Raw genomic sequence first — 15,821 nt, forward strand, 5'->3', positions numbered from 1 at the left:
GTTTTGTAAACTCGCCATAGCAGGAAGCACAACTGTAGCTGTCCAATCTGAAATCCAACACCATGATATTTTGAGACGACAGCTTGTTTGTCCAAAGGAAACCTCATCCAGCGTCTCCTGTGTGCGTGCATATGCACACTGCACGGGCCTTGCATGAGGGGGGGATGGGGCCAGTGGGAAGGTTGTTAGTTATAAAACGAGCACAGAAACATTAATCACCTTTTTTTGGCTTGGAACTGTTCATCTCTGTGACTGCATGACGATAGTGATGAGACCCTTCATGAGATGGAGGAAAGGACGTCAGAACATGACGGTAGGGCCAGTGCTATGTTGCAGCAAATGAGTAAACATCACTCTGTCTCTTTTTCTCGTCTGCTTCAGATGAACTGAATGAACTCATCAAGTGTATGGTGTGTGGTGACACCTCCACAGGGTTCCACTATGGCATCCATTCCTGTGAAGGCTGCAAGGTAAAAGTTCTCTCTTTGGAATTCACTTGAAGCTTCAGTTTCTTTATTTTTTCCTTGTAACTGTAGTTTTTGCAATGTGCAGTTTTGATTTTTTGAAATTGATTCGAGTTCACAGATTGATCACGGTTAGTATTGAGTTTCTTATCTGTCTCTGATGCTGATTCGAATCCAGGAACCCCCCCCCTATAAGTTAGCTTTTTTTTCAGCCATCGACAATCTAATTAGTTTCCTCCTAAAAAGGTTCCTTTATGTATCAGTAATCATGACCTGAGAAAGTCACAGTATGACATCATAAAACCTTGGAAATCTTTTTGATGCTTTATTTTTCTTTGTATCAACTCAGACGAAAGGCAAACTTTCATGCAGTAGAATTTGAAATTACCATCACACAGCAGATGTGGCAGTTATGAATAAAAACATTGATACCCACTTCTGTGTATTTCGATGAGTGAAAATTGAAAACAGTTATGGAGCTTTAGGAGATAAGACCCAGAAGAGCTGCAGACCCTGTGTATGCAGAAAGGCTTCCGCTACCATCCCCTATATCAAGTTCATGGTGCAAATTGTCGCATGACCTCTGTACAGAAGTGTGTATTATGTCTTGAAAAAAGTGGTTGCACCCCTATTTGAAACTAAAAAAGTTTGACTTAAGACAAATGGGGCTCATCAGCTTGCAAAGAACATGGGATGGGTGAATATAATGAAACAAAATAGGCATCCGAAAACAGGAACATGCTGGCTGAAGATAATTGTTTAGATAATTGGAGGTTGGTTTTTAAGATGACACAGAACTTTCAAAATGCACGATCAATTGCTGCTGTAGGGGATGTTACGTTTCACTCCACCTTGTTTCTCTCTGAAGTTTTTTAGTATCAATTCGTAGGCCTACTGTTTTATACCACCGGTATGAAAATCCTACTTTTTCCCACACTGAATTTCTCTAAATGCCACAATTGTTACTTAGCAAAAAAAAAACTTGGAGTGACTTCAGTAATTGAGACATTTGAAATTTGGGTGGCTACAGGACTATTCGTGCTTTTTTTCCACTCGCCAAAAGTTTTCCTGTTTATTTCACAACTTAAATCTTAAAAATTCAAAAGATTGTCGGCAAAATGAAGAAGTACATCAAGAAAGATTTTTTACCAACAGAAAGACATTTGAAATGTCCTTTTCATATTGCATAGGAGTAGCAAGTCTGATTTGAGCGTGTTCTGTTTTTTTGGGGGCGGATGTCTTTTGTCAAATACTGGACCGAAATGAAGGAGAAAACTATGTAGTTTCCCACATCTATCAGGTTAATTGCAATTCTATGGGTGTGAAAAAAACGATAAAGTCTGACCCAGGTTGCTTTGTAATGGCACAATCATGTGAAATTCATTGAGAAAAGAAATCCAAGCTTTCAACAGAGGGCGCCTCCTTGCCTAGCGAGACTGGTCAGCCCCATCCTGTGACACCAGTGATTGGTTACTATAGTCTACAGTAGTTTACCTTGTCTGGGTTAACGCCCGGCGTGTCACTTACAGGGCACCGCTCTTTCTTGCCAGGTCACAGCAAATTAACCTCACCACCTGTACTTTATAAAAGACGAGCCACCCAGGACGCTGGCTGTTTCCTCTCCCTAGGTCCTGTAGTGGGACTCCCACCCAATCCAGTAATTGCATCACTGCCATTTCAGAAAAAAACTTGGTCTTATCCATCAGAAAGTAGGGGTCAAGGACACCTGCGGAGAGAGTGGTGGAGGGGGGAGGGTTGTCAGCGTGCAGTTGCCAGGAGAACCTTACAAGTAAGATTCTCCCCAGGTTGATGATGTTGGATGTCAAAGTCATCGGACTTGTTTTGTCCTCTGAGACATAAGGATTTTTTTTTGGTCAGGATATGATGGATGGCAGGCTGACTGCTGAATTTCCTCTGTGGTGAAAGGGGGGGTTTGAACCTTGGACAAGATGGATTCACAATGGGGGAACGATTGTGGCACTGTAATTATTTGTTGTTTGTGCTTTGCGACTATCAGCATTTCCTCTTGATGCTGCCAATTCTGTCGCGAAAAAAAAGAGGGGGGGGGAATTTATGAAAATTAAATTAATACTGCCACAGTATACAATGAATCTTCCGCCCGACATTCGTGCTGATACAAAATGACTTTAATTTTGGCTGTCTTTTTTATCCCCTCCTCCACAGTGTTTGCCTTCCGAGTTGATTGAGGCTTGAATAGTACAAAGTGCATTTGCCTCAATAGAAATTCAAAGTCGAGCCATGTCATACTTATGGCCTGTCATTGTTGGTTCCTGCACACAGGGTCTAATCCTATTAAATGTGACAAATAAACAGAAACAGTAGTCGTGCCTGGAAGAATGTAGCGGTTCTGCCAAAAGTACGTGCTGACTTGTGCCATTAGCGGAATTAAACATCACTATAAATCAACGATTGAGCTTTTTTTTTTTACACTTTTTTTTGGCGGTAGCTTGGCTAATTCATTCTCATATACTTCTTTTGCTTTTTTTAAGACAGAGGATTTGTGGTATTGCAGTAGTCATTTCAGCCAATAGTCTGGAGCTCCTGTATGAAAACTTTCATAATGTTTGAATTCCACAGATATGAGGGGGGGTTCTTTTATAGCTTGGAAAAAAGCCAAATGAAAAACTGAAATCTGATAATTTTATCGGTTCAAGTCTTTGAACACTTTTTTTCATATATCTCAGCATTAAAAAGCTTGTTACCATGGCGCTTAGTGAAATTTATTTTAAGTTTTGTAGTAGACTTTCTTTTCTGGAACTGACATTTTGGAATATTTCTGATAACAATTTGTTTTTTCCCCGTTTTTCAGCATTTAAAGGTACTGAATGTGAGTTTTGTTCTGAATGGGATGGCTGAAGATACATGTTTGAATAGTGAAGACATGAAATGTAGCAGTACTTGATATGTTTCTGCCACTGGAACGTACATATTCAGACGCTTGTAATGTACAGTGTTTGTATGCAGACGCTGCCTTTCTCTTATAAATTACTCCATCCTTTGTGGTCTGCATATGTACATCTGAACAAATGCCATTGAACTTGTGTGCCTTTCTGAATCATTAGACAGAGAAGATAAATTCTTCGGCAGATGGAGCTCGTGAATTTTGAGTGAGAAATGCAAGAAAAAGAAATTGCAGTGGTTGAACAGTAAAATACTCATTAAAAAATGAGTCTGTCTAAAAAAGAATGGAAGTCTGTCTCTAGCGCGTAGGCCCCTAATTCTCCATTCACTTGCCAACAACACTTGACAAAATAAATTCATTCAAGATTCAAGATTAATTTATTCAACCAATATTTAAAAGAAAAACAATCAAAGGAATTTGTAATGTTGGACTCGCATAAACATACAATGAAACTAGTTAAACTAATTACCACAGAGATTAAAACAAACTTACCAGTTGCTATACACGCTCATTTCATAAAATCCCATTAATAAAAACCCAGACAAATAATGGTGTAAATCTGTTTCTAAAACCAATTATTCATAATTATTTTATGATTAAAAATTCCCATTATTAAAAACCCGCAGGGCTGATGGCATAACACTGTTTTTGAAACGGTTGGTTTTTGCACCCATTCATCTCATCCTCCTTCCTGAAAGCATCACATGGAAGAACTCATTTACTGGATGATGCATATCATTAACAATATTAGCATCAACAATCATACATACCAATGTAAACTGGACTGATTCTGTTGAAATAATGTGGTGACAATAATGACTGTGACAATAAAAAATAAAAGAGAATTTAAAACAAAAAACTTGTTATCCGGAGAGGAGGAAACAATGATTACTGTGCAGATTGAAGGCTGCAGAAAGTCAATTTTTTTCAGCTGACGGCCTCTGTCACATGTTCGTTGTGATCGTAATAGGTATGCTAAAAAGAAAGGAATAAATGCTTGAGATGTTGGATTGATGGTATGGAGCAAGTGCATCCTGTTAGCATGATGATGGCAATGAATGGCCAGTGCCATGTCATCACCCCCCTCCCTATACACATCAGCGCTGTGGCGTCATGCTGTCCTCTGCCTGTCAAGCCATGCATAAATCCCATGTGTGGTATCTCTCCAGCAGGGAAGTACTTAATAGATTCCTAAGTGAAAAAGTCTTGACTTTCTTCACCGGGCGCTTTCTAAAAGCTGAAAAGCGTAAAACATTTCCTGTGCATGGATTCTTACTGGAATCTTTTTACTCTAAATAGGAGGATTGGAGAGGAGAGGGGATCATATGCAGAGTTCATAAGGGTATAAAAAACAATGAAGGAAAAAAGAAGTCTTGTGTCTTGTCTCTGTGATTGGCAGGAATTAACGTTTAGTCTTTTGATTTCTGGAGAATTTAACAGATTCTCACAAGTCCAAGGGGCTTGACTCATTGGCCAGGGTTGTCCAAAAACCTGTAGAGCGTGAAAATCCCTTCAGTACTGGGTTTAGGCAGAATGTCCCAAACGGCCAATTAGTGGTGATTGACATGTCTTCTGCATCACCATGAATCTCACCATCTCTCTAGAACGGGAAAAAAACCTACAACAAAACAAAAAGCATCTGTGATAGCAGGGATCCCATTGATTTGTGTTTGGACAGAATCCTTGAGAAATTGTAGAGATCAGCGAAGAAGAATAACGACTACTTCCTCTCAGAACACGCCAGATTTACAGCTGTCTGCTTAGTTCACAGTTTCTTGAGCACAGAAATAGAAAAACCACAACTCCCTAAACAGGGTAAAAAGAGGAAAAGAAACAAAGAAAATTGGCTGTTGTCAAAGCCAACTAAGCATAAGTGATTCTGCACATCCACTCTGCCGCGTTTGTCCATCTCCACTGAACCGAATTTGCATTTTCTTAAATTTTTGTCGCAAATGAGCTGCCACTGGCTCCATTCCTTAGTTGCAAATCCACGCACACAGATAATTTGGCACCGTCCTGAGAGCCAAGTATAAACAGGTCGTGAACCGTACATCATGTCGGCAGGGTTGGATTTGCCAGATGGCTCCCCGACACTGTTCCCGCAACTAATGTCTGGCTAGGTCCAGTAATGGCATCTTTCTTGGTCCAGTAATGGCATCCTTCTTGTTGGCTTGATCACGATCAAGATGATTGTTCTGGTTCCTTCATTGGTCCACTGAGGAATCCAATTATAACATGGGAAAAGGCTTCTCCGTTAATAATTGCTTCCCCACCAGACCTGCTTCTCCCCCCCCCACCCCACCCCTGAGACCAAGGAGCACTGGACGTAAGGCAAGGGAAAAAGACCCTGTCAGCTGAGACCAAACCTGCTCACTGAGCAGCTTAGGCAACACTCACAACTCAAGTGTGCTGTTTCTGGCCTTGAGTCCACTAGGGAGAGAACAGGTAGTGGGGCTGACGTGATAATTAAACACCTCTCGATAATAGCCAGGCGGAGAGATGCAGTGACCGGAATAAGCCAGCGACAGATCGGTAAAAATTCAAGAACTTCTTCTCCCTCCCTGTGGGGCTAATAGGCAGCGGAATAGATGGCCATTTACATCCAAAAAGAAAATGGTTCCACCATGATAAGTGGATGATGGCAGAGACAGTGGCAAGGTCAGTGGAGGTCAATGACAAGGTCAGTCTGGAGGCTGTTGGCTGGAATGACCTGTCCGGCTGGGCAGACCGCTACAGTGGTGGGTTATTGCCGAGTCAACTCTTACCATGACCGCTACATGAGTTGCGTGGATTTTACCCAAGATTCATTCTCCACAATTCTTTCCAAAACTGATATTTTCCATCCACATTTCTTCTTAATCTGAGGGGGGAGAACAATGCTGAAGAACTGATCCAGGATACCCGGGATAAATAATTATGAAATAAATTGAATAGTCCTTCTCAAATAGCGGTAGATGTATTTGGTTTGTCATAAAAATCAATTGGCCTTACACTTGTAGGCCTACTGTACTATTACCGTACCTGTGCATTAAAATGAAATCAACCTTTTTCTTGGTTGGTTTGTTTGTTTCTCTTTTGGTGGGGGGATTTTGTTGAGTGCTGTTGGGTTTTTATTTTCTTAAAGGGTTTGTTGGTGGTACATGTGTATTAAATGTAGTTGATACCATGGAGGAATACCACCAATATTAAGGTAATAACCTTGAGCTGCAAAATGTTGCAGCTTCAGAATAGTGAGTTTCTGTTCAAGCAGTTGACATGTTGTTTTCTGTGCCCTCTATCTAAACCTAAAAATAAAACAATAAAACATTGAAATGTGTAGCAGTGCATGCATAAGAGGATGCAATATTTGCAGCTGTACATGCAGTTTGGGAATGTAATTCACAGTGGCTCTCCTTTGGATGTGGCCCACATCACCTCATACATAGACTAACATATACCAATGCACTGTCAATGTAATTTGTTTCATCTGTGTGACTCAAATGCATCCATTTAAAGCAGTGTCTGTCAAATTTTCTGGAAGGTTGCAGGAATTGAACGAGCAGTTTATCTGTGCATTGAATTTTGTGGTGGAGAATTACACGGAGGGGACGTATTTATTTGTTCACATTTTTAATTGCCCTGTTCAGGCCTAATGTTTTTTTCCAGTGCACACTATCTTAAATGTATATCCCTTAAAAGTAATAAATCTTTAGATTTAGGCATTTGTGGAATTCACATGAACGATGAATGCATTAATTAATTTACCTGCAAGACATGACATTTCGTTCGCCCCCAAGTAACCCTTCCCTCTGAATCGTGTGTTTTCCCTGTCACAACATCAGACACGATCAGACATTGCTTTGCGAGACACGTGTATTCCTAAACAATCAATGCCAGTGGACCCAGGCCAACTCCATTTCACAAGTCGTGTATTTTTATTTATTTTTTTTTAAATTTGCAGGGGAAAAAAATCAATATTTGTGATCTTGAAATATTGTAACCTGTGACTCATGAATTATTGCATCAAATGACAGTTGTGTCCTTTAATCGTGACTGAACTAAGAAGTACTCTTGCTGAATCAAGTAATTTGCCTTTTTGTAAGGGGGAGTAGTTGAGGAAATGTATTTTCATGTAATGTAAGAGAAACCACATTCTTTTTTATTTTTAAGGGATCTAGGTTTATAAAGATGCCTTGCCAGACGGTAATATGTCCTGTCATTAGTTAAAGCCATGTTGATTAGTGATGGGATGCGCACGGACAGCTGCGTGACAGATATCTTTGGTTTGTGTGTGCTGAGTCCCCCACCATGTGCAGATCACCGGTCGGCGTGACTGACTAGAGGAGACATCTGGAGGACAGTCTCCTGACAGCAGTTTTTAGCTTGTCTAGCTTTCTTTAACTGGTGTGAAGCAGACCTTGAACTTCTAATGTGAATTTGCCTGAGCAGCCTTTTTTATTTTCCTCTTTTTTTTTCTTTTCTGGTTTTTTTTTTCTTTCTCTTCCTCTCATTAAAATGAGAGGTGACTTTGCAGAGGCTAGACGGGAAGGGATGATATGGATAGCTCGGGGGAGAATCATGACAACTGGCCGGTTACTAGCGCTGCTTTAATTAATTTTTGATCATGTCTGTCAATAATTAGCAATTACATGCGGCAGTGGCATCTGCTCTATATAGTGGCTCATGTCTTGCAGTGTGGTGGCCAATTTTTTTTTATAAAAGTAAGAAAAAATACAAGTTATGTTATTTCTGGTACATTGTTTTATCACATTAAACTTTGAGTACAAATTTTGCAGTCTATTGCTGATGTAATTCTTACGAAAGGATGTAGCAGAGTCTTCTTGGAAAGGGAAATTGTATTAACCATTTCTTTGTTCTTTTGATATTTCTTTTGATATGTGATTATCATTGGTCATCCTTTGGGCTTGCACAAGTTTCTGGAAATTTGGACAACTGTAGCTGTCCATAAGCACTCTGTGTATGAACAAGAGATGGCACTTTTATCACGTAGCAATGATGTCTCCTTGGTGGGGGCACTATGCATGATGCTCACCTGGCAGGAGCCATTTAGAGCACTCCTTACTGATTTCTGTAGGAATGTTCAGTCTTCACAGATATGCATGGGACCCAATTTAACCGGTCCTCATCAGCCTTTCTTCGTTGCAGGCAAAGTGATACTTCGACGTAGAGTGTACAGTGAGAGCTTTTGAGTAACAAACACCTCACTGATACTAACTGGATAACCCATTCACCCACTGCCTTGCACAAATACATGAGGTCTTCCTTACTCAAGTTTTTGGGTGGCCTCACCCAAAAAGATGGTTGCTTTCTGTTTGATGCAGCAAAGCAAGCTATATGTGTTGGTACTTTTCGGGTTTTTCTAGTAGGATGGATTAATAATTAAATAAAATCATTGCGTGGTTAACAACAGAGGAGATTTCTATTTAAATATCCATGGCGCATATCTAAAGAACAATCGGTCCAAACAAAATGGCTCATTACAATTATGATATGATATCCCATTGTGAAAGATAGGAAGTCTCACTGTCAATCTCACACACACACATATGTTTGCATTTTGGTGTTTGGTCACCAAACAAAGTACCTGGAGGCTTCCAGCTATCAATCTTAATGTGGTATCCAGTCAGTATATTGAAATCAGTGAAACACCTCCTGGTTTTCTCTAAATTCTGAACATATAAACATTTGTTCTTCCTTTGTTTGGTTTGTGTCTTTGCTTTGGCAGGGTTTCTTCAGAAGGAGTCTCACACAGCATGAGTCCTACACATGTTCCAATAACGGACAGTGTGACATCTCTCTCTACACTAGGAACCAGTGTCAGCTGTGCCGATGGAAGAAGTGCCTTGCAGTCGGCATGTCCAAAGAAGGTGAGCCCTCCCTCCAATTTCGTCTCTCCCCACCCCCATTCTAGTCTTTGTGATAGATGCTCGTTGCAGATGAGTGTCTAAAATATCTCTGCACATTGATGACCTGCTCTGTGAAGATGAGTCACACGTCACAGAGTCAGAGTAACAACAGGCCTTTGAAAGAATCTGACTCTCTTTAAAGAACCGTCCGAGATGTCATGGGGCCCCTGAAATGGTCTCAGGGGTCTTGACTACAAAACTACTCTCTTCTTGTGAGACAAACACAGTTGCCCGTATTTTTTTGCCTTTTTTGGCATATGTCTGAAGATACCCTACAGGTCAGAATTTTAAGCTGACATGCAAACATGCTTAGCATGTCAGCATGCATCGAGTCAAACAGACACAAAAGGAGTTAAATGCAAACACAAAACACACTCACCCCTGCCTAACAGAGAACACGGACACCGCAGTCTGATCAGCCGAGTATAAACAGGCACATGCTACACGCAAACCCCAAAACAGCCAGGCCCTTGTTGACCGGAGCAGTCATTTTTCTAGTTTCCCACAATGAAAAGTATTCAGTTTGACTGCAGCTCAAGCTATCTTCAAATTCCAGGGAAATGCTGTCAGTAGTTTACCTTGTACATGTGTGTAGCAGGCATCACAAAATTATTTTCAAAGATAAAGCGTTTTGTTTGTCCTTACAGGATTGATGAAAGTGCCATGCCGGCAACACTGTTGGTTAATGTCTGAATTGCTCCAAAAAGTTCTGAATCAGGCACAGAAAATATTCGAGCATGAAATCAATTTTTCAACCGAGACAACTATGAGTAGTAATTTTTATGACAAAGCATTTCCTAAATTAGAGAAATCTATTTTGTAAGAAATCCTCAAAATATAAACAGGGTTTGAACTCGCAGGTCTGCTAGCCAAATTTTAGTCGAGACGGCCCCCAAGGCGGCGATCCTAGCATATGTATAGAAAGTTGTTCCCGTACTCTAGCTGAGTGTGTTCAAAATCACGTGAATATAAATTTGATGTGAAGTATTGATTTTTCCCATCCGTTTTCAACTCTGCAGCTGGAAAATCTACCAAAAGAAATCGCTCTGATTTTGACAAAATTACAACCAAACTAAACAGCAAAGAGCGTACTGAAATGAAAGGACGTCGGGTCCGCACGTGCATGCACTGGCTGCAACGGACAAAGTAGCACCCATGTGAACTTCATAATTATGCATTTGTTGGCGCTGTATTTAAACGAATATGCAATACAGTTGTTTGGATGTATGATTTGGTGGGTAGGATGAAAGTGTTAGGGTGGTTGTAGTTTCGTGATTGCTTGGCACAACGTCTGTTATTGGTGTGGGCAGCAAATGATGAAGTTAAAATTTACGCAAGTTCAGTGGGTGTCTTTTTAATTTTATACTGAAATTCTGACACATGAACTAAATATCCCTAAATTAAGAAATACTTCATTGTAAAATCAGCTTCTTATAATTGGTCTGGCTGAGGAATAGATTCGTTTCGTGGTTACTGTTCATTTGTGAAAAAGTTTCTCGCGCAAATGGGAACTGCTTAAAACCAATCTGGCATTAGGACCAGCCGGAAAAGCGTCGTCACTCCAGTTGATCCCGTGAGTTTAAAAAATTCAAAGCTTTCATTTCCAAAAAAGGTTTGTAGTATCTAAACACACAGTGGACTACTGGCCAGGTTTCACTTAATTTGACATTTTCCAGATGTACTCCGACTGAACAACTTCCATGATCCAAAACTAAAAGGAAACGGCTGTATTATACATATTTTGATACTTTATGACGGTCATCTTGCCAGCCACGCGCTACATGTACGTGATATTACTTATTCAGTGCACTGCCATACAGTGTACATGTACATGCATACATGAAGCTGCAGTGACAGCTCTGCATGTGCAGTGGTTCACTACACGTTGTCGGTCACCTTTGTGGTCTGTGGTCATAAGCCCTGCCAAGATAATGAGGTGGGGGGGGTAGGGTCCGGTGCAGGAGCAGCAGTGCACGGTAAACCACAAAGCGTGTATGTAACAGCGTGTCAGGTTCATTGATCGTGTTAGCGTGTCTGCCAAAATTCTGACCTGTACTGTAAATCACATTTTTTTCTGTGTATAAAAAGAGTTTTAACTCTTCTCATTAACTTGACTTAATTTTAACATTTATTACAGGATCCAGATTAGGTCGGAGGTCCAAACGAATGATTGAGAAAATGCATGAGACGATTGCCAAACAGCGAAGTTTTGGCGATAACACAGTCCATCAGCCAGCTGGTTTCTATGGCAACCACCCTGAACTGTTCAATCAGAGCAAGTACGGTGGTCCCCCTATGAGTGCTGCACACCCTCCAAGCCACATGATACCAACTAGTATACCAGCCATGTACCCTGGCATGAACATGGCGGCCATGATGGAATCTCAGCTGGGCCAGGCAATGGCCAACCATGCACAGTCCATCTCCAACATCATCAAGCAGGAGCTAGACCATAGTGGGTCTGACCGCGAGCACTCCATGTCAGAGACTTCCTCCATATCTGCCCCAGACATGTCACCACCAGGATCCGTCGGTCGGCAGTCCTCAATCCCTGGAGCCAGCGATGGCTCCATCAACGGAAGTGGAAGCAGAAGTCTGGAACAGTCGCCCACCATCTCCAGCGTTTCGCTCTCTAAATCACATGAGGACTCGGTTGGTGTGAACCAAATGTACATGCAGACAGGGATGCGGCCAGCAAAGGATGACAGAAGAATGCCGCAGTCAGTTAGCGAAGAGATTACACAGAAGATGTCAATGATAGGACGGGATGGGTCGAAGGTTGAGCCCAATACAGCTACAGAGGGAGACTTGCCAATGGAAGCCATCAATAAAATGCTTGCTGCGGGTCAACCCGTCATACTTATTCCCAGGGACATGAGTAGCCCTGAGTCAAACAGCAAGGACATGATCCCACCTAGCCCAACTGTGGTAGTTGTACCCAATACCAGTAAAGAGAGCCGGGAAGATACCAGGCACCGTTCGAAATCAGCCAGCCCCGGTCACGAGGTGCATGCAAGCATGGCAGATATTGCCACCTCACAGATGAAGGCATTCTATGCGGGACACCGCCGGACCTCGGAGCCCCTGCTCAGATCAGATGACAACACCCACTGTTCGTTCCTGCCGCACTCAAGCCAAGGGAACCAGTTCTTCCAGTTCCCTGGTGCATTTCCGCCCCAGCAGATGCCACAGGGTCTGCCCCCACAGTCTTCACTGCTGTCGCACTCGTCTCTACTTCCAATGTCTCAAGGATGGAACCCACTGTCAGGCCGGCAGCACCTCCCTCCCTCGCCTCTTCTGTCCTCTGGTGGGCAGGTCATGGTCCCTGTCAGCTCCTCACAGCATCCTCAGCAGGTACCTCTCGGCCCAACCGCATTCTTAGCCCAGCAGCATCTGAAAGCCGAGATGCACTCGCCGAAGCCTGTCTCCCAGCATTCGCCCGGTGACAGCAGAGACTCTTTCCACCCCAGGCATTCGGTGAAGCGACAGTCCCCAGGGAAGGGTCACTCGGACCCCAACAAGACCCCTAAGGGATCCCACAAGTCAGAGTGCTCTACACCCGATTTCTCAGCCCTCTCCCCTCCTCAGAGCTTCACCACGCCTCTCCAGTCACCACTGCCCAGTGAGCGGCAAACCTCATCCTCCAAGGAAAAGAAGATTGTCATCAAGGAAGAACCTCGGAGCAACTCCATCGATGAAGAGGAGAGCTCAGAGTTGGAGTCCAAGATGAGTGAAGAAGACCTGCACGAGTACAGAGTGGAAGGCTTCAACCCAGAGGAGCCCCTCACCCCTGAGCTTAAGAAGAAGCTCTGTAAGATCATTGACAGCGTCAACAAGTCCTACCATGACACATGTTTCTATACCTTCCGCCGGATAGTGTTCTTGCGAGAGAGGTACTTCCCATTTCTGGGTCCCGATGAAGCCAGTGAACGCCGGGTAAGTCTGATTCAGGTGTTGCAATTGTATAAGATACAGTAAAATCTTGATAACTCAAAGTCGATTAACTCGAAACTCCGCTTAACTCGAACAATAATTAATTCCCGCCAAAGGAATAGGCTTTTATGTACAAAACATATCCGTAACTCAAACTGCTCATGTTGCCGGATTCGTTTACCTCAAAGTTTTTGTGTAGCAGATCCAAAAGCCAAAATACTTCCAGAAAGTGTAAACAGAACGCGGGTCTAGTTATGAATCTTTTCTGACACACACACTTGGTCTTTTAACACCGGAACACTTGCAAGCGCTCTACAATGATGAACAAAAACTTGTGGCCCCAAAGTATAAGATAACCACAATGTCATTTCAAAAGTCGTTGTAGGGAGATTTACGGTAACTGTGCATCAACGTATAGGTACACTTCGAAATAATGACTTAACTTCAAAAGAAATCGAGACCTTCTTTTAACTCGAATTTTGGATAACTCAAATTTTTTGTCCATTCCCCAGAGATTCGAGGTATCGAGATTTTACTGTAACTTTAAAAGGAATAGGGAATACAGTGGAGCACAATCAAGATCTGCCGTAATTAAAAGATACTTGTAAGGATTTTGGAACTGACAAAGAACTCTGGAGACCTGCATATCACCTATATTCTTCAGCTCTTGTAAGGGTATTCATGGCTAGATTCATGAAGCAGTTTTGCCCTCCATTCCACAACATGGTTACATCCATATTTTCTGCTTTGCTTTACCGTCTTTCCTGTGCGGTGTAGTTAAAGAACAGGTATGACCATGATTGCAGCAAGTGCCCACCACCCCCTGGCTTTCCCACCACCAAGGACCCACCGCGAGAGCTGCCGGATGTCCTGCACCCCGTGGACAGTGGCAAGATGTGGCAGTTCTTCTCCAGCAAGTTCACCAGCCAGATCACACGCATCGTCAACTTCTCCAAGATGATTCCTGGCTTCAAGCACATCGACCGGGAGGACCAGATCACGCTGATCAAGACGGGTTTGTTTGAGGTGGGATATCTTGTCAGTTGGCTCTGTCCTCGTCCCTCTCTCTGTTACCCCCCAAAGTGTCCAAGGAATGTTTTTTGAACCCTTTCACAAATATTTTGAAATCACTGAAGATTATAGACATTAACACAGAATAGAGCATATTCAGAAGCGGAAGTGTTTGAGTCATTTTTGACTGGATCCCACAAAATGAATCTTGAAGCCATTCTTTGATCTGTTAAACTCAAAATGATTTAAATGAGACAACTGGACTGTGAAGCTTACTGGGGGGAGAACAGTTTCATGACGGTTTCAAGTTGTGATTGCCTCAATTGTTAGGGAGTGGCCCAGATAGGTTCTTCACTGTTTTCCATCCAGTAAGTTTCACAGTCCGGTTGTCTTGTTTGAATTATTTTGAGTTTGCATCACCTGCTTGAGCTCAGAGTTTCAGATGCATTTCATTACTTGAGTTTCCAGAAGTTGTCACAAATTACATGAATGTGTGCAGCACACCCTGAAAGTTTCCTCCGTGCTGATCGTATTTTGATCCCACTTTTTTGTTAGGTGGCAACGATACGTTTCTCAACGGTGGCCGACACCAAAAACAACATGGTGTACTGGTGGACCACAGGCGATAAGTTCTCCCTGGACGATGCCCACAAGATGCCCTTGGGCAATCTGTTTGACCTGCTCTTTGACTTTGCACGGAGGGTCAATCGGATGTTGCTGGATGACAGCGAATATGCACTTCTGTCTGCTGTGGTTATCATGTCACCAGGTATGACTAAATGTGACTGGTCACTAGGCAAGACGGTGGATTGAATGAACCAATCCATCTTTCACAGGATGAAAGTACTCTTTCCTTTGCAAGAATGTGAAACATGTTATTTCTTTTGTACAAAACCCAAATAAATCTTCCTTGTGTACAAGTAGCCAATTTTCTTTCAGTCCAGAGTAAAATTGTGACACAAAGTTGTCATGGTCCAACCTACGTGTAGGTTAGGCTTCAGCAGATGTCTCTGGGTGTCTTGCCAATTGCACTTCTTGTGTAATAGCACATTTAGTTTGTTTCTTTATATTAGTTCAAAAAAAGCTCAGAAAATTCTTTATCAGTGAAAAGAATAACTGGTGTTTGGTGCAAATCATTAGCTGTAGGCCATTTTGTCTGAAGAGCTATGCTACAGTACTTAACTGTGCTTTGCGCCAGCGTTTATTTTTGTTTGACCCAAATGAGCCTCTGAACGGCTCTTTGCACTGTTCTGGTACATGCACATCTGCTTGCTGTGTGTTGGTCCGAGTATTCACATCATGCAATCTGCAGTTCACTAATAAGATGATTTTAGATTTTATTCTGGTGGTTATAAAAGTAACATACGACAATCAGCTAGCTCCGTTCTATCTGACGTGTGACGAAATATCCTCTCATCGGTAAAACAGACGGGGGGGTCAGTTGGGTGCCTGATGCACGTGCAAAGACTGTACATTCTAGCATGGAGTGGGCACACACCTGCTAAGTGCAAGCACACATGCACCTGGTGCGGCCTCGCCAAAGAGACGTCATGTAACACATGCCATCCAATACAAATTTAGTAA

The 15,821-nt window shown here is 42.3% G+C and overlaps 1 protein-coding gene across 6 annotated transcripts in view; it reads left to right on the top strand.

The window, feature by feature from the left end:
* LOC110983451 (uncharacterized) overlaps positions 1-15,821 on the top strand; it is a 146,462-nt gene that overhangs the window by 125,193 nt on the left and 5,448 nt on the right. For all 6 annotated transcript variants that reach the window (XM_022242708.2, XM_022242711.2, XM_022242710.2 and 3 more), the window contains 5 exons: positions 382-470; positions 9,113-9,254; positions 11,431-13,229; positions 14,004-14,252; positions 14,793-15,006. In XM_022242708.2, coding sequence (XP_022098400.2) covers positions 382-470; positions 9,113-9,254; positions 11,431-13,229; positions 14,004-14,252; positions 14,793-15,006 — 2,493 coding nt within the window. The remainder of the gene's footprint in view (positions 1-381; positions 471-9,112; positions 9,255-11,430; positions 13,230-14,003; positions 14,253-14,792; positions 15,007-15,821) is intronic.

The sequence above is a fragment of the Acanthaster planci genome, linkage group LG03, assembly GCF_054643075.1.
Source record: "Acanthaster planci isolate LZ-2023a linkage group LG03, COTS_SCS, whole genome shotgun sequence".
Classification (NCBI taxonomy): domain Eukaryota; kingdom Metazoa; phylum Echinodermata; class Asteroidea; order Valvatida; family Acanthasteridae; genus Acanthaster; species Acanthaster planci.